Source organism: Aplysia californica, unplaced genomic scaffold (assembly GCF_000002075.1).
Source record: "Aplysia californica isolate F4 #8 unplaced genomic scaffold, AplCal3.0 scaffold00691, whole genome shotgun sequence".
Taxonomy (NCBI): Eukaryota; Metazoa; Mollusca; class Gastropoda; order Aplysiida; family Aplysiidae; genus Aplysia; species Aplysia californica.
Window position 1 is genome coordinate 274744 of NW_004797961.1, and position 19174 is coordinate 293917.

Consider the following 19174-nt stretch of genomic DNA (forward strand, 5'->3'; position numbering starts at 1 on the left):
CATCATCATCATCATCATCATCATCATCATCATCATCATCATCATCATCATCACCATCACCATTATCATCAACACCGTCCCCACTACTATCACCATTAACTTCAACATCAAGATCTAATTGTAATCATAATCATAATAACATCGTTAGATGATGGTGATAATGGTGATGATGATGATGACGATGATGATGATGAAGATGATCATAGTGATAATGATGATGATGATGATGATGGGGATAAGCACAGCACATAACAGCTGAGCATATGCCTCGGAATAGAAGATGTAAAATCTTGCTATGAAGTGTAGTGTTAGTTATTAATTTATTACCTTTAATCCTTCATTGAATCTCACTTCTTTACCACTTCGCAGTCTCTTCTAAAACTCACATAGGAATTTACGATTGAAACGTATCCCTCCAGTGAACTATAAGAAGATCGAACTTTTCGCGTTCTTTGATTGGCTACCTCACATACCACCAAAATATGTGCTTTAAACTCCTCACCCTCCAAAAGCCAACGTGGCTTTCTTTGACTGGAACAGAAAGGTCCCCTCCTCCAAGTGTAATTTCCGAGAGTACAAAGAAATTAACTCTTTGGGGCCGAGCTTTACGTCGGCCGTTCAACATATGTCAACGTTTACGTCTCTCGAAGTTGCGCTGTTTTGGGGTACTTAAAAAGAAGAAGATTATATACCCTCGTTATTCACTCTTATTTTTCAATTGTGTTTTCTTTAACTGATCTCAAAAACAGCAGAAAATTTAACAACAAGAATACTATGAACTATACAAGTTTGTGTTTCTGAATTGTTCCTGATGGTTTGAAATATGCGTCGTCTAAGTTAGTCTGTTTGTAGTTAATCGGACAGGGTAATTATTATTAAATTTTATCATGTGACCGCTACACTATCCCCGCGGTTTTAGGCACCAAAAAAAAAAAAAATTAAATAAATTCTGAAATTTGGCAACCTGGGCCCAAATATTGTGCAATTATGCGATTCTGTTAATTTTAACAAAGAATGATAAAGGAAAATAATCAGAAATTATGCAAAAAAAAGATCAAATCTTGCTAAATTATGCGGGGTGCATAAAACCACGGGGACAGGACTACGTGTACTATGAAATGTACAAATGTGTGTTTCTGAAATGTACAAATGTGTGTTTCTGAATTGTATACAAATGTGTGTTTCTGAATTGTATACAAATGTGTGTTTCTGAATTGCACCTGATGGTTTGAAATATATGCATCGTTTTTAGTCTGCTTATACCGCCGGGTACTTCCAGTTTATCGGACATTTATTATTATAAAATTTCATCATGTGTCCGCTCCACCTTTAAAGAGTTAATAAGTTAAATATATTATATCTTATTGATCATGGCAACAGCTCGTTGATCGTGGGACGCCAGAAAAATAACGTGATAAATTTGTCAATAGCGCGGTTTTAGAAATCTCATATCTGAGCGTCTGATCCTACTCAAGGGGTGATTAATTCCCTTTGGTTAAACATCTGCGGTGAGGCTTAGGTTGAGCTAACGTGGTTGGGCAATTGGTCTAGGGGTGAGGGGAAGGGGGGGGGGGCGCAGAGACGGAAAGAGAGAGAGAGAGAGAGAGAGAGAGAGAGAGAGAGAGAGAGAGAGAGAGAGAGAGAGGGGGTGGAGAGAGATAGAGAGAGAGAGAGAGAGAGAGAGAGAGAGAGAGAGAGAGAGAGAGAGAGAGAGAGAGAGAGAGAGAGAGAGAGAGAGAGAGAGCTGTTATCCCCGGGGAGGGTCACACACAAATTCTCAGAAGCAGGCAAGCCGTTTCCGCTCAACAATCCGATTCTGCTGTACTCACTCAACGAGCGCAAAGTCAGCCAAGTGGACAAGTCTTTTGACATTCTGCTCGGTGTCATCACGCCCTGGTTGGTCCAGTTTTAATCTCGCATCATTCTCAAAAGGAGAGAAAACATTCTACAGCTGTTCCAATTTCAGTTTCAGGTGTTCAGGTTTTTAAAAAAAATCTTTTTTAGCAGAGGTTTTACGGTGCTCACAACTTCATATTAGGTCATAATATGAGCGCCAAGGGATGGAAGTCCTTAGAGGGAATCAGACTTAATCAGCTCACTTCTCTAGCCTCAACAGCACAAAGTTTGCTTCGACTATCAAGGCACCCCGGAAATAGCTGGTCACCAGAGTGTGACAAACATACAATGTACAAAAGAGATAGAGGAAAATGACGATAGTAATGATTAGGAAAGAAAAAGCAGCAGTTCCCTGTTGCAGTTCAGGCACAGTTATGAGCCTGACAACCAATGACATTGTTGAATCAGCCCATTTACAATTCTCCTGTGCGTAAGAACAAGTTAATGTCCGACCTTTGGGAATGGCCCAAAGACACAAAGGAGAGAAACATATTCCACTGCTGTTTCAGTTTCAAGTGTTCGTTTTGTTTTGTTTTGCACACAGAGCTGATAGTCACACTCACACTGACCTGTGGAGGAAAGTGTCAAAAAATGACTAAATAAGGCAACAGGCAGCACATGAATTTTTAGTATTTGTTAGTTTGAGTAAAGAGAAGCACATCGACACAATAATGGCCATTTGGTGCAGGGAAAAAGTAAGACAGACAGAAATAACAGAGAGGAAAGTAAAGTAGTAGGACCTACCAGTGGCGCCCTCCAACCACCCACGAATTTCTAGTAAGTAAGAATCTTTTGGCCCTTGCAACACTAATTGGTAATATAAGTTGTTTTTCTTTGGTTTAAGCGAAAGTTTTACGCACTTACAACACAATAAGGTCATATAAGTGCAGAAGAATAGATTGTGTTGCACGAGAGTAACATACACAAAACAGAAGGGGGAGAGATAAGGACGACAGATGTTTAAAAAAAGTTTTAGTGAGAGTTTTCCGGCACTTGCAACACAATAAGGTCATATAAGTGCCGAAGATTAGAGGAGGTGTTGCAAGAGAGAAACAAACACTAAAAAAAGGAGGAGAGATCAGGCAGACAGATGTTTGATAGGAAAGAAGGAGCAAACCACACCAAAGACCTGCCAACGAGCCACTTAGGCAACAGTCTTTTCCACAGTAGTAAGTACATGTACTAAAAAAGAAGCAAATGTAGAAATTAAGTGTTGTTTTATTTTATTGCTCTTTGTAACAGAAATGCCAACTATATATAAATATTCAACAAAGCCAAGCCAAAAAGTCGAAATGAACACATTCGTAGAAAGTAACAGGTGAAACAAATAAACCTCTAAAAGTAACAACTGAAAGTGAAATAATGAATGTAATGAGTGCAGTGCCAGATTTTCAACACAAACCTCTGTCAACAGATCAACAGCTTGGCACTAGGAGAAAGAGCAAACAAAGTAACAAGTTATATCAAAGTCATTTTAGTCAAATAAAGTGCCTTCGCTACTTTTAGTTTTACACTTTTTCAGACCATAAAATTCAAAACACCCAGAGCACGAGTCAGACTTGTGGTACAGGGATTAACAACCTTTTAACTGAATGAGTTATTTGTTGCTGTCAAGGACTTCGACATAATGAACCTTCGTGCTGGATTTGACCTTTATTATAAACCTCAGCCCATTCTAATTTGGGTAAACCAAAGCGTGAAAGAGTAAGTAAAGTAGTTGAAGTAGTTGGGGGTCCCATTTTGATTTAACAATGCCTTAGACAAAGTCTTATTGTCCCTACTTTGAAGTGAGAATCTCTTAGGAAAAAAGGCTACCTTTCATAATCGGCATCTTAGCTGAAAATGGGGGGAAAAGTGAAAAAAGAAACACAATATATAATAATTAACATGAAGCTAGTTTAAAGAACCAAGGCTTTTGACAAGGACTCATTGACCTTGTAAAACCTGCAGCTAAATAAGCACAGACATGTACGTACACAGATTCCGTAACAACAGAGAGAGAACGTAATCATTTTGAGGTACATTTGTAGATGTTTTAACACCCTTATCAACACATGTTAGATCATGCAGGAAGTGGGCTGTTCTGACCCTACCCGTCGGGACCAACCCCGGCAGTGAGAGATACTACAACGTTCCAGCACACAGATGGAGATACTCAATGAATCCTATCCGTACGTCTTGTTTTACTATCATATCCACACGACGTGGGGAACTCTGTGCCACCACTTTGCAAAGAGGAAATTTACTCGTTAATCCGATCCGTACGCGTTGCTTGGCCGTAGGGGTACAAAATGACCCGAGGCGTACAGACAGGATTAAAAAACCTCTCCACGGCTGTGTAAACACATGTATGACTTCAGAACCGCACAGAATGAAATTTAAAAAAACAATAAAAAAGCACCAAACCTCCCTCCCCCCCTCCGTCCCCAAAAGTGAAAAAAAAATTAATTCAAGCGCAGAGGTTCAAAATGTGTTGTCACTTGTTGAAGCAAGTTATGAAGTTCATCTGAGCCTGCACAGCTTGGGTAAATGTAGAGAGCGAACTTGACAACTGAACTTGCATAAATCTTTTGAAGCAGAAAAGTACACACAATTATCCTTTAGCCTAATACATTGAAAGACAGTTTACGTAATTGCTAAAGAAACGACTGAACTTTACATCCTTTGCAACATCATGTGAACAAAAACACGACTGTACACCGTACATAATTTTACAAAATATTACATAACATGTGGGTCACAAAAGACTGAAAACCCCGGAGAAACAAGAACTAAATCAGGCAAATGAAATTGATGTTCATTTTATGCAAGGTGTAATTAATGAAATTCTAACTGCACTTGACAAAATATGCATGCAAACTAGAAAAAGACATGATACAGTCTAGCACGCACATTAAAAAAAACAGGCGAGAAGTAGACATCTTTTCATTATGTATGAATTTCACTGTGTACTTGTTCTAAATACAAAAGAAACGTGCGTATCAGAAAAAAATTGGGAACTGAAAATCTGTTTGATATGTGTGTGAACTGCGTGTTTCTCTGTGTGACTAGCTGGGAACTGAAATTCTGTTTGATATGATATAATGTGTGTGAACTGCGTGTTTGTCTGTGTAGCTGGAAACTGAAAGTCTGTTAGATGATATGTGTGTGAACTGCGTGTTTCTCTGTGAAGCTGGGAACTGAAAATCTGTTTGATATGTGTGTGAACTGTGTGTTTCTAAGTTTCTCTGTTTGAAATGTGTGTGAACTTTGTGGTTTGACTGTATCTCAACACAGGAAAATGTTAACGAATTAAAACACTCTAGGTAGAGAAGGAATTTCAATGAAGCACCAAAATCACAATAACAAACGAATGGAAAAATAGGATTCGCATGATTAATGTAAAATGTTGACTCAGACTCAGAGTCTCAAAATGTTATGACATGAGCTCGACAAGAGGATTTTGCCACAACTAGACTCACAATTGGAGGATGTCAATATTTCACAAATTTTGAGTGAGTATTCCATTTTATTATTCTCATTCTCTCTTGCTTCCTCTGTACAACCCAAGCTTACTCATACATCTTTACATTTGAAGTCTATTGTCCATCAATGTACAATAAAAGTTTCAGTCATACGAAAATGATACTTGTAACCTCTGCTTTTAGTCATCATCATCATCATTGCCTTTCTCACCCCGCACCAGGGTATAGGCCACAGACAAACACCTTCCACCTTTCTCTATCTTGGGCAAGCCTCTTGATTTGCTTTCAGTACCTACATATATTTTAAACAATATTATAGATATGAGTCCCTCTAATTTTTTTTCCATTTTCTTACACGCAGTAGACAGTAGAGCGCACTGCCTTTGGGACATTAAAAAACAAAATCAGTGATAAAAAGGACTACCATATTAAAAAAACCTAGTCAGGACATTCTTGCAGAGAAGACAGAAAGTCTGAAAGAGATGGCACAGGTTTCTAACAGAGACAAAAGAAAGCAAACAATTGTCTCAGCTGATTCTTATGTGCTGGCTTTCAATTTTGTTACCTGTTAAAAGCAAGGTAGGGAGCTGTCAGTCCTTTTAAAGCGTCAACGGCACAAACGGGCATTCAGGATGGGGGGAGGAATTGCTGGCTTCCTGCATATCATGTGTGCTATTTGGTGTGGAATATGTACCTGTAATTGCCTCTAAAGCTTTTGAAACAGTAAAATTAAAGTTAAGAAAATAAAAACAATATTGATTTGTAACATAAATAACAGAAAAGATTTGGTCACTTTTAAGGACAAGGGGGCTATCCCGAAAAATGCTGTTTTGAGAAATTCGAAGGTAAGGTTTTTGGACTCTTGTTCAGTTTCTTTAAAAGACAAGGAGAGTGTTCTCTATAACCAAACTTCTCTTATAGGTAGGGCAATGCCCACCTTTGGCGTAGGTCAAGAATTCTGGAAACCCCCTAAATCTGGGTTAGCCCACTTATCCTTAAAAGCGACCATTTTTTAAAATACCTGAAGACAAAAACTGAGAGAGAGAAACAAATACTGATTGCTCTCTGGGTCTTCATGACAACTAGAGAGGGTAGCAAAAAAGCAACTTATTTCACAGAAAACATAAATGTGATGATGATCATGAACATTAGAACTTATAACGGCAGGTTTTCATAAACGGTTGAACCACTGCTGAAAAACTTGAAGGAAAACCAACAATGTCTCTTAAAGCAACTTTTTAAAATTATAACTACACAGCCTGCCTGGGCAGTACTGAGCAACCTCTCAAGGCTCTTGAACAATATTCACAAACACCAAATTTTCCCCGCGGATGAAGAGCTGATTCAAGTGTCGTATTTCCACATTCTCATCGGGTACGCCGAGCATCAAAGCTTCTCTCTCAAAGGGAGAAAAGGGCGCCTTTAAGTCCTGATACACACTTTTCATGTCCTTGAACTTACTCTCTAGAGCTTTGGTGTGTTCCCGAGCTCTGCTCAAATTTGTCTCTAAAATAGACCTGCCGAAAGTGACAGAAGGAGGGTACGCCGACCCATCACCAAATTTGGTCACAGCTCTTTCCGAGGTCAGAGAATCGTCAGGATCATCAGACTTTCCCTTTCCAGAGACCTTTGATTTTGATGTCGACGGACCGGTACCAGAGCTGTCCTTGTCAGCATCCCTCGACGTGGATGCTCCACCATCCACGCCTGTCTTTGACGCTGCGGTCAGAATGTCTTTCAGAGACGACAAGCTTATATCTGGCACAAGAGAGAGTTCCTGCATGCTACTGCTGGCCTTTGAAACTTCCGCCAGACGGGCTTCTTCTTCTTCCCTCCATGTGGCCGTTTGTTCTTCCCTCTCCTTCAGCAGAGTGTCTTTAGCAGCACGCATTTTGTGGGTTCTTCTCTGGAGGTAAAAACAAATACAAAAAGTAAAGCGTGATAACGCAAGGTAAAAGTAATAACATTTTTGGCACAATCATGGTAATGCTCTTAATTCAGTCTTAGGAAAGGTATAAGAGTTATTGGAGCTCAAACAAACGTGTCAGTAGCTTAACAGGTATGGTGTTTGTTTGTCAACCCACAGGTCTAAAGTTGAAACTCACACCAGCATTGGGTTTTCCTCATGTTCTCTACCTTCCCCCCTGATCCTAGGGTAGGTAGGATCAAGCTCCCTCATCTTCTCGAATAAGGACGAAAAATTCTGGGAGTCCCATTTGTAAATGTCACATTTTAAAGATCCCTTGTCAGTTCTAAAATTGAAATGAGTAGAATCTCTGGGAAAAATTCAAAACTAATTCCTACCCAAAAACTGAACCCACACTACTCAGAATAAACATTGAGAGCAAGAGCATCTCTGAAAACAGCATTCAGCTGCCTGTCAGGCTACGGATGATTTTTGTTTCCTTATGATGTAGCCCACAGAAAAAGGCAATGTACGTACAAATCAACAGCACTGAGATGATAAAATCATCTTACTCTTCTTAGTTGCTCCCCGATCTCAAGCAAGAGTATGAGAAGAAAAAGAAGACACACCTTCTTTTTTTTCAAAAGTTGAGAACACACCAGAAAAAGATGAAAAAGTACTGGAGTGTGATCACGTAATTCATTCACCTCACAAGATGAAGGCGACCCATGTTTGTGTTCTTTTGTCTTTATTTTTCAGACATTTTTTTTTGGGGGTCGAGTGTACAAGTTAAAATATTTTTTAAAGAAGGGGGGGGGGGATCCCTGCCCATGATGAATTTCTTTATTTATCAGAGTATTGTGCTTTATATAAAGTGGACTTGTCGAAGCAGGAAAATAGATCAGTGAATTAACTGATAACGTCCCATCCCTCGTACTTACAGATCTCACTTTTCCAAGAACGCGGGGTCGTCTGTAAATTTCATCCACGTCGATCATGGCCTGAAGTAAACAATACCAAGCAATGAAATCAATTAAAGGAATATAAATCATGTCTTTTCAGCTGCAAAATTTAAAAAAAAAATAGATTGCCTCAGTCGGTTCTGTGACTCAAGTACAGGAATCCTGATCAACCATCTGTTTATCATTTATTCAACAGATCAAATTGTATTTGAGATAAATTCTGTTTTGTTAAATAAAAAATTGAACATTTCTACATTGTCAAAAATATAAAAATCCGCATATTACTGTATGTGAGGCAGCGTGGTGGAATCAGGCTCTCGTCAATTTTTGGGCATGTAGAGTTATTGGTAACATCCTAAAGCTTGTTCACTTGTCTTTATTTGGATGAAAAAAAATATCTGTTTATCTTATATACAAATCGAGATATTTGAGAATGAAGGACGTGGAGGTCACCTGTTTTCAGAGGTAAAATTAGTGAAAAAATGGCCACAAAAGATTAGTTATTTCCTTAGCTTAAGAGTCCGTAGTAACTGAAAATGTACATCTTTTGTGCCTTTAATCAACGTTTTTTAGAAAAATCCACACAGAAAAGAGATCTTTAATGGCCATAAAAGGTGTTGAGCTAAAAAAAAAAAATTGATAAAAATTCACAAACCTGCAGAAAAATGCAAGTTTCCTCATTTTGATTATTATGACGAGAGCCTGATTCCACCACGCAGCCTCACATATCGACTTGTCATTCTAAGGCTCCATTATATGTCACTTTTCAAAATGGCCATTGGGAGTCTTACACTAAGCAGCCAAAATAACAAATTTCTTACCCCCCCCCCCCCCGTAATCAACCTTATTAATACGTAAACACACACAACCAACAGAAGCGGAAATGAACTTTCCTAGAACAGAAATCCCACAAGATTTTCTTTTTATACTTTATTATCACTTCCAGGCTGATTAAAAAACAAGGGCAGGTAAGGACATCCACATAGAAATTCCTGGAAGGAGTGAGGAAAAAATTGTTACAAATACAGAACAGAGAAAACTACGCATTTGATGATTTAACATACCAAATTCATGTACTTGTCAAAAGCCACAATGTAACCTTTGCAGATGCTCCCCACTTCAACAGCCCGCCTTGTCATGACCCGAACTTGGAGTCGCTCTTCTACACAGCGTTTTATCAGGCTCAAAGGCCCAACCACTGAAAAAAAAAAGAAGAGAAGTATTTATTATCGAAGAATAAGTAAGGTATAGCCAAAGCATTCTTATTTCAAAGAGAAACAATATTCATTATAACAAGAAAGAGACCAGTCGGCAGAACACGTTTGCAACTCCTTTTCCAAAACAACATTTTTTCCAGAATTGCAATTGTCTTGTAAAAATACGCTTAAAGATAGTAAATATATAAAAACAAATGACAAAAAAAGTATAATAATTTATTATATATATGAATATCTTTCATGTCACCAATGTCAAGGTGCTGAGTGGAAAAAAAAAGAAATTAGTGCGACTTGGCACTCTTAAAAAAGACAAGGTACGGAAAGTGATGATCCACTCTATTCTTGTGACAGATATTTTTTACAGTAAAAAAAATAAACATAACCAAAAAGGTAAAGTGGAAGCGGAACAAAATCGATAAGAATAGGTTTCGGCCGCCACCCGGACAAAATTCAAAATTTCCTACCAACTGAAAATGTTTGGTGCGTCCCGCACGCTCATATGACCTTATGCAGTTGCCAGTGCCGTAAAACACTTATAAAAAAAAAAAGTGGAACATTCAGGGCGTAGAATACAACCAGGTGATCTTAAAAGAAGATGGTGCTTGTAAAAACAAGCGTACCATCTTCTTTGTCTATTAATTGAGAAGGAGTTCAGTAAGCAACTCAACATAATAGAAGCCTTTTAGATGATACAAAATTATACATAGCCATGAAAGTAGAAATGGCAGGGTAACAAAAAAGGAACCACAATTTTCTTAATAAAGAAAAATCTTCCATAGTACTTAAGTTACATATTTAAAAAATAAATGTCACACAAGGCAGAGATAGCATCTAGTATAGCAGGAAGCAGATGGGGGTGTACTTCTGATATGAAATGAAAGTTTCAAAGTGTGAGCTGTATATATAACAAGGGCAATGATTATTACTTGCTTAAGAGATAACGGTCATGAGACTCACTTGCTTCCATGCGGGTGAACACATTCCTTTTTGCCTTCTTCAAAGATTGTGGGGTGGATGAGCCTTCACCTTTATCAGACAAATGTTGAGGCTGAGGCTTCTCAGGAAGACGAGCAGGCGGTTCATTTTCATGAGTCTTTCCCTTTGGTTTTGGAGGAGGGGCCTGCAAATTATGATTGTTCAAACAGTGAAAAGCATTTGTACTTTTGCATCATTTTACTCATGTGTACAGATTACACATTATGCGGGGGCTCTCATGGCCTGGAGGATAAGGTGTTCCCCTCTCATTCAAAGGTCCCAGGTTCGAATCGGGTAGCGATAGAAAAATCTTCTTCTCTAAAATTGTCTCCTTTATCCTCCTTTCCTGCTCTCTAAAAATGTTCTGTCGTCTGCTTTCATCCCCACTTTCTGCCCCTATCCCCTAACCTCCTTTGCCCTGTGCTCTGGGCTCCTGATTCTTTCTGTAGCCTTTCTACTGTTTCTCCCTGGCTCCTTCTTACTGTAGTTTTTCAGCCACACCCCTGGTCTTCTGGTAGGAAAGATCAACACCTAGCCTTCTGGGACAAGGGCAAAAAATCTCGGAGGTCCTGTGTGCAAGTTGTGCACGTTAAAGATCCCTTGGTGGTTTAAAATCGATAAGAGTAGGCTTCGGCAGCCACCTGGGCAAAATTCAAAATTTCTTACCAACTGAAAATGTTAATGTTTCCTGCGTGCTCATATAATGACCTTTTTTTAATGCAGTTGCGAGCGCCGTAAAACACTTACAAAAACAAACAAACAAACACATTATGCTTTTATTACTGCACATACATCTGAGATCCATTATATTTCATAGGACGATATAAAGCTTTTTATAACTCACTGTCTTATTTCCAACAAGATTTTCTACCAATAATAATAGACAGATACTGCGTCAGTTCAGTCCTAAAGTTAACTATACTTTTCAGACTTTAATAATCCAATAAATTCAATTACCATGAGCTACGCTAAATAAATTGTTCAGGCAGTAACGTTTGTTTTTCACAGGCACAAGGAAGCAGGAAGGTATGATTTGGGACTAGGAAAATTTTGAAAAGGTGTATATATATATATATATTATTATACGTAGGAGGGGTGGGGGCTCCCCCCTACTTCCTGAAGAAAGAATGCACTAAATAGTTTAGAAAGAAGGTAATCATACACATATGTATGTAGGGTCTTCTGAAACCGAAATCAGCCATATCTTTTAAATTTGATTAGGTTTTTCGTTTTGACAGGTTGCTCAAGTAGAAAAAAATAAAAACCCTGGTATATTTTCTTTCAGTTTACCACTGTTTGTGGACTGTGACTGTCAGCAGACTCGACAAAATAGGGAGTTATGTTTATTTCAAAGTCATCTCATACACACAGCCTAAAGGTTATAAGTAATTTGAGTATCATTATTAATTTCACAAACTCAAAGCAGTTTCCCCCAAGACCAAATTGTAATAGGCGATTTGTTCTATCTTCCATTGTTTTGTGTGAACTTAAAAAAAATTGAATCATGTTCAAGCTGTACACTGCAATTGTACTTTTTATTGATTGTGGCTTGTGGCCTTTAGTAGCAGTATGGTAGAGGTTTTACGGCGCTCGTTACTGCATAAAAGGTCATAGATCTATGAGCGCCAAGGGGTGGATGTCAACAGAAGAAGTCCTTACCAGGGAAACAGATATACTCTGCTCACCTCTCTAGCTTCAACAGCACAAAGTCTGCTTCGACCATCAAGGCACCCCACAGATAGCAAATCACAAGAAAGTGACAAACATACAAAAGAAGTAGAGGAAAATGACGATAGAAAGGATTAGGAAAGAAAAAGCAGCAGTCCCCTGTTGCAAGCACAGTTATGAGCAAAACATTGATGAATCAGCCCATTTACAACTACAATTCAATTGTGCATAAGAACTTGAGATGTTTAAATTCCCCCTTTGGGAATGACAGACACCAGTCAGTAACACCGCCCCGGGGGGGGGGGTACATGTGGCCTTTGCTTGCGTCACGGCAGACGATCTTGGCAGTATTATAGGCCTAGATAGCTTTGCTGGGCAGCAGATATAGAGGAAGTAAATCGCCCAAGCACTCATTCCCTCCCTTCTGATCTTTACTTCCCCGAAATGCTCAAAGAGAGACATTCGTCAGTAGGCCTAAGTCTATTATGTAGGCCTATTTAGTTTGGAATCAAAGAAGGTGTAATGTCAGTAAGTGTAAGTCAGTAAGTGACACAAATTACCTTTAGTTTATCATCCTTCCAATGACCCTTTTGAACATTTCTATTTCTGTCGTAATCTGACAGAGAATGAGACCTGTGACTGTGATGTTCATGACCTGAACGTCTCTCAGCATGACGGGTTGATACTGAAGCAGAACGCGAAGACGTCTCATCATGGGTTCTTGTTTCATTTCTTGCAGTTGCAGAAAGTCTGGATCTATCTGTTTCACGTTTTGTTCTGTTTCCTTGACGGGAATCCTCAGTGGATGAAGTTTTGGAACGATCCTTTAATGTTGAGGTCCTCGATCTAGAACTAGATCTAGAGGCAGACGTCTCACTTTTAACTTCAGGGTATTCCGAGTCTTCGACTTTGTCCTCAGCCTTTTTTTCTCTTCGACTGCGCACAGCATGTTCATAACTGGTTAAGTTCGGGAAAGTCTTGATACTAGATCTAGGGAATGGCACCACTGTTGCTGACGAGTAAAGAGCTCTCTGTGGGTTAAAATTAGGAGAACAAAAATCTAGTTCAGGGTCTTCATTTTTAACGATATTTACTTCTGAAGCTTCACTCGTACTAGCCGCGCTCTCACTCTGATTGGGGGCTGCCATATTGCAAACCACAAGAGTAATCCCCCCTTGCTTATAACCGTTTTCTGTTGCCATGTGTTTTCGCATTTTTTAAATAAACAGCATTAGTTTTGTTGATAGTAGTAGGGATGCAGTGTAAATTGAATGCAGTTTTTCTAAATTTCAAGGAATTGGCTTTTTGAAATAAGTTTCAAAGATTCCAACAAATTAATTTACGATTGTGAGGACTACTGAATCGTTGCCGTAGAAATAGTAAACACTTCCGGCACATCTTGTTTATCTGGAGGAAGTGTGAATGAGAAAATTGAACAATGCCTCCAAAGAAGGGTAAAGCGGGAAAGAAAAAGGGAAAAGGTGATGCACCCGCAGAGCCAGAGAAACCTAAAACACCAGAACCTACAGACAAAGAAGTTCTTCTCAAAGCAGAGTAAGCCTAATGCGAATACTTTTGTTTTCGGAAGCATTTCTGTGCCCCCCCTTCCCATCATCATAATTACCAGAGGAGTAGGCCCTACCGCCACTACCGGTGGTACCACTGCCATAGCCAATAATGCCACTACTAGGCATAAGCTTCTTGTGCCGTCTATATGGTACCGAAGTTGAATGTACAGAAGGGGGTGGGGATCCGAGAAGTTCCACAGAGGGCCGCACTAATTACCGTGACAATGCGTCACAAGGTCCATGTACGTGAACAAACTAAAAATACAAGAGTTATAGGGCCAGGGTTAAGGTTAGAACTAGATCTAGATCTAGGGTTAGGGTATACCCCACTCAAAATATCCCTCTTTTGTGTGTTGTTGATTGGCCAGCCTTCTGCGGAACTCCTTCCAGGATCAGGTGCATGCCAAAAGAAATAGTTCTCTCACGGAAAGTTGTTGGGTGTTGCTAGATCTACAGTTGGGACCAGCTGGGAAAGGCAAACAACAATACAATAACTTATGCCAATGATTCAATAATGTGTAGTGATTGAAAATTATTCTGAATTATTCATCAACTCATCATCAAGCAAGGCAAGGGATGTTGGAGATGTCAACCTGTTTAACAGCCAGTGATTGATCTAGTATCGCCTACTGTTATGTTAACCAATTCTATTTGATGTGAATCTTTGCATCTGAACTGTTATTAATTGAGATCAGTTTCTGTTCGAAGTCCATTCCATAAGCCCAAATTGACACTTACACACCCCACCACCCACTTTTCTTACCATCTATGTTCAGTCAAACTCAAACTGGATTATTCATTCAAGTATTCTTGAATTTCTTGTAAAACTAATTTGTTCACAAGGATGTGGCTTATTTAAAGGGTACCTTGAGGCCCTTTAATCTTCCTGCTTAGGATTCTGAATAAATTCTGAACCTCATCAGGAATCACAGTGATTGTGAGGGAGGAACTCCGTAACGAGCGACTACTAAGCCTAACTACGAAATAGATAAAGGGTTAGGTTAGGGTTACGGTTAGGGTTAGTAGGGTTGAGCCTGGGTTCGGGTTAGCTCTCTTCTTTATTGTCTTTGTTGGGGTGGTCGCTCGTTATGGAAGTCCTTCCGATTGTAATATAAAAATCTATTTAAAAAATACTTCAAATCGTAAGATTTAATGTTGCTATAACTAATGCCAGTATTGCCCTTTTTTGTATTTTCTTTGAAATATAAATAACATGAAATGATCAGTCTCTGAAGCATTTATTTTTTTCCGCAGTTCTTTGGTCCTAAGCTTACACTTTTTGATACCTTACCTTATCATACTATATATCCTGAAAACATTAAATCTTTGATGCCTGTGACAGCTGTTTCTTTCTGTCCCAACTGAATATTTAATGCCCTCTGGTGAAAGTATCTATCACCTTATTCATCCAAAATTTACTTCTAGCTTTCTCTTGACACTCGCGTGTTGTACGTCTCACTTCGACTTTGGTGCATTTGATTTGGAACCTGACCATATGTGTCACGATGTGGTGGCATCAGGCACTTGTCAATTTTGGGGCATATGGAGTTATTGGTATCATCTGAAAGCCTGTCCATTTGCCTTGTTTTTGATCTTAAAAAAATCCATTTATCTTGGATACAAGTCAAGATATAGAGTGATTGAAGGAGGTGGGGGTTGCTTGGTTTCAGAGGTAAAATTAGCGAGAAAATGGCCACCAAAGTTGAGCTATTTCCTTAGCTTGAGAGTCTGTGGAAATTGAAAATGTACATCTTTTATGCCTTTGATCAATGTTTTTCCAGTAAAATTCAAACATAAATATGTTCTTCAGTGGGCATGAAAGGTGTTGGGCCAAAAAACAAAAAAATTGATAAAAATTCCCAAACCTGTAGACAAATGCCAGTTTCTTGACTTTCAATTATTTTGATGAGCGCCTGATTTCACCACGCTGCCTCACATATATGAATAGTTTCAAACATTTAAGACCTGTGCTGAAATGCTACGCAGTGCTACATCTTCTAGTGTGTAACCAAGTGCAGCTCGCTACTTGTTGCATTGTAGAGATTCATTCTTACTCACTGAAGTATTCAAACTTTGAAGCTTTTATAAAATAATGAGTTGAGAATTTACTGTATGTACAGGTTTCAGAGCTGCTTTCAACCTCATCGTTGTTGAAATAATATTACAATTTGTAAATAAATGTTTGTTTGTTTCTGTCCGCAGGCTAGAGAAAGTCAATCTGCAACTTGTGAAAGCCAAGGACAATGTGGAAGAGCTGTATCTTTTCCATAAATGTTGTGAATAGTTCACACTGTTATCATGGCTTATAAAAGAAAATGACTAACCAATATTTTATTTGTCCAAGTGCACATACATGTAGTATTTATGCAGTTGTGCAAAGGACAATTTATTTATTAGATACATTTTGTTTATGACACTTACATTACTATCAAATGTCTTTCATGTTCTTGGCCTAATTTCTTTTTGGCGGGTAGCCTACTGTGGAATAATGTACATTACATAACACCTCTGTTATAACTGTTGGGTAACGTATCGGGATTTAGCCAGTACCTTTCTTTTACTCAGTAGCCACTTTTTGGTTACAGTGTACTAGAAGACAAAAATAAAATAAAGAGCCTTTTGAAGCGTGTGTTTCTTCACTCTCTCTCTAAATCTGTTTGTACCCACAAACCAAACAATATTACCGGTACGTTTATCTGTGGGCTCTCAAATACTGTAGAGACAGAAAGAAAGAGGCATTATGGGCATAAAAGTTATGCAGATTTGCTTTCAGGGTGAAATAAAAGTAACAAATGAATGCCCACATGTACTTTGTAATGAATCAAAGGCGCCTCAGCCTTTTGATTATTTTGCTCTATGATAACTGGGTTTGTATGGTTAACATTTCCTGCAGTTTGCAAAAGATTCATTGCTGCTGCGCAATTTATAAAATCCCACAATTTTCTGTATATGTATTACATTGCTGTCACATTGATGCAGTCAGTGAACCTTAACCAAGTGTCAGTAAAAAGGAGAATGAATGGTTACAGAGTGAGGCTCAAAAAATTCGGATAGAAAGTGTAAGTATGATATGATGCTTGTTGAAGTTTTGAAGAACTTAAGTAGTAGTAGCAGTAGGATAAGATTAGATATATGTTGTATGTGGCCAGAAATTAATCGAAAGTATGCTTATTGGGCTTTTGTATAAAAGCCTTTTTAGAACTGCTACTATAATGAAATAGTTTTTCTATCCAACCAAAGATATATATTTTTGTAAAATAAAAGACAATTGTTCCATAATTTTTCACACTGAAAAAAGTACTGTACTCATGATGAGGCGATTTCTTTTTCAAAGAATTGATTGCATGCACGAAAGCTTACTGAAATTTAAACAATTCAACGTATTGGCGCATGACTTGTCAGAAAATTTATTTTATAAATATAAATATATAAAAAAAAAGTTTTAGTAAGAGTTTTACAGCACTTGCAACACAATAAGGTCATATAAGTGCCGAAGAATAGATTATGTGTTACAAGAGAGTAACATACACAAAAAGAAGGGTGGGGGGGAGATAAGGACAACAGATGTTTGATAGGAAACAAGGAGCATACCACACCGGGAGCACCCGCCAAGCACCCACCTATAAATATATTGACTTACAGCATGAATACATGAGCTACATGGAGAAGAAGACGAGCAAAAGACAGACAACGATCATCACACTGAGCGACCACAACAAGCAAGAGATCAGGAACATACAGTTGCAACGGCAGAACATGGAGGAAGAATTTGATGACAAGAAAAAAGGTACTCGGATTAATGAATTTCTTGTTCTTTTTCGTCCCTCCACCATCAGAAGCAATATATTTGAGCATTTAACTATTATATCTGTTTTGCAGAAAGTCTTTTGTTCTATGTATGATTTTTCTTTGCTATGCAAAGGATCCTTTTTTATTCTTAATTCCATTTATTGGCAAGCTTAGAGTAATGAAAATGGGTCTTACTTCATATATATTTTAAAAGAATTTCCATTCAGGTAATAATGATTATACATTGCAGATAATAAAGAGTTTGTCAGAAATTCTTAGCAGTGACTTAAAAAGGTAAACGAGTATTTACAGGCGGATTATTTATTCAGTCTTTTAAAATTTTTTTTCCAGCTTTGGAGAATTTGCTTTTAGAAAAGCAACACCTGCTTGAAAAGACGAATCAAGAGCTTGGAGACTTACAGGAATACAAGGTTTGTCTTGTTTGTTGTGTGTGAACCTTAAACGAAAGGTTAAGTAGGCCTACCTTTTATAAGAGTTTCATGGAAGGTGGTGTGAAGTGTTTGACAAAGTCTTGACATGCTGAAGAGACAAATTGGCGCTCATCTCACCTTATGCAGTTGCGAGCCCCGTAAAACCTCTACTAAAACTAAAAAGAAGAGACAAAGTAAAGTAATCAGATTGTCTGTACAGCTGGGATGACACATTAGGCACCACTGAAAAACACTTTTACTTTAAAAAATCCTTTCTTCTGGACGTAACTGGGGAAGAGAAGAGATCTAATTTTTAAAATTTTTTTTTAAAACGGAAGAAAGGGGAGGGCTGGTTCTTGTTCTTCCTAATATTTTTGCAGCTTCACCCTTTGCAAAAGCTTGAGTTTTAAAAAAATAAATGCTTTCTCTCATGATTTATAGAAATTGAAGACCAGCTGATGATTCACTGCAGTATTGTATTTTATGGACATACATACAAACATTGCCAATCATAAGATTTTTTTGAATCACAGGATTTACAAACAGACCAGCTGAGCAAGATCCGAGACCTTGAGCGACAAGTCATGCAGATGAGGGCCCACCATACTGAACGTATCCAACAGATGAAATCAGACTTTCTACGAGAGAAAAAGGAATACCAGCACGACTCCGACTTCAGGATTCAGTCTTTGGAGAAGAAAGCCAATAAGGTAAACAGATTTTGTTTTTCATTTATTTTTGTTTTTCCTTTTTACGCCTGATGCGCCATAAGACCCTCTACTATATTTTAAAAAATAGACGTAGCCAGATTTCTCGTCTCACAGATAGGACACATGTGGATTGGCATATATAAATGTAGCCAGATTTCTCGTCTCACAGATAGGACACATGTGGATTGGCATATATAAATGTTTTCACTGCTGGGATTACCTTCTCAAGATAGAATCTCCAAAGGAGGAGGATGAGAGGAAGGCCAAGACCCACCTGGGAACAAGATCTGGCGGTAGATCTCAGGCATATGGGGCACAGCTGGCTGGAGGTAGAGAGGGTCACCCAGAACAGAGACAGATGGAGAGCCCTTCTTGGTGGCCTATATCCAATTACCAGGGTGATGATGATGATGATAATGATGATAGTGATGATGATGATTACCTTCTACATCGTAATATATAGACCTGCCACTCATCCCGATTTAATCGGGATATCCCGATTTTTTGCCCCAAATCTCAAACATCCCGATTTCGATCGCCGGTATCCTGATTTTTTGTTGTTGCGTCTGTTGTGTCCGATTCCTAGAA

General features: G+C 38.5%; 2 protein-coding genes across 2 annotated transcripts in view; one reads left to right on the forward strand and one right to left on the reverse strand.

Annotated features, from left to right (window-relative positions):
• Positions 1-6341: 6341 nt before the first annotated feature.
• Positions 6342-13236, reverse strand: LOC101863932. The gene is made up of 5 exons (XM_005108464.2): positions 12649-13236; positions 10403-10565; positions 9293-9426; positions 8208-8267; positions 6342-7266 (listed from the first exon to the last, which is right to left on the reverse strand). The coding sequence occupies exons 1-5, from the start codon at positions 13234-13236 to the stop codon at positions 6646-6648; spliced, it is 1566 nt and encodes a 521-aa protein (XP_005108521.1). The 3' UTR covers positions 6342-6645.
• Positions 13237-13448: 212 nt separating this feature from the next.
• Positions 13449-19174, forward strand: part of LOC101864178 (coiled-coil domain-containing protein 166) — a 9003-nt gene continuing 3277 nt past the window's right edge. The window contains exons 1-6 of the mRNA XM_005108465.3: positions 13449-13642; positions 15859-15912; positions 16661-16715; positions 17299-17443; positions 17797-17876; positions 18410-18586. Of these exons, the coding sequence (XP_005108522.1) occupies positions 13527-13642; positions 15859-15912; positions 16661-16715; positions 17299-17443; positions 17797-17876; positions 18410-18586 (627 nt within the window). The 5' untranslated portion in view covers positions 13449-13526. The remainder of the gene's footprint in view (positions 13643-15858; positions 15913-16660; positions 16716-17298; positions 17444-17796; positions 17877-18409; positions 18587-19174) is intronic.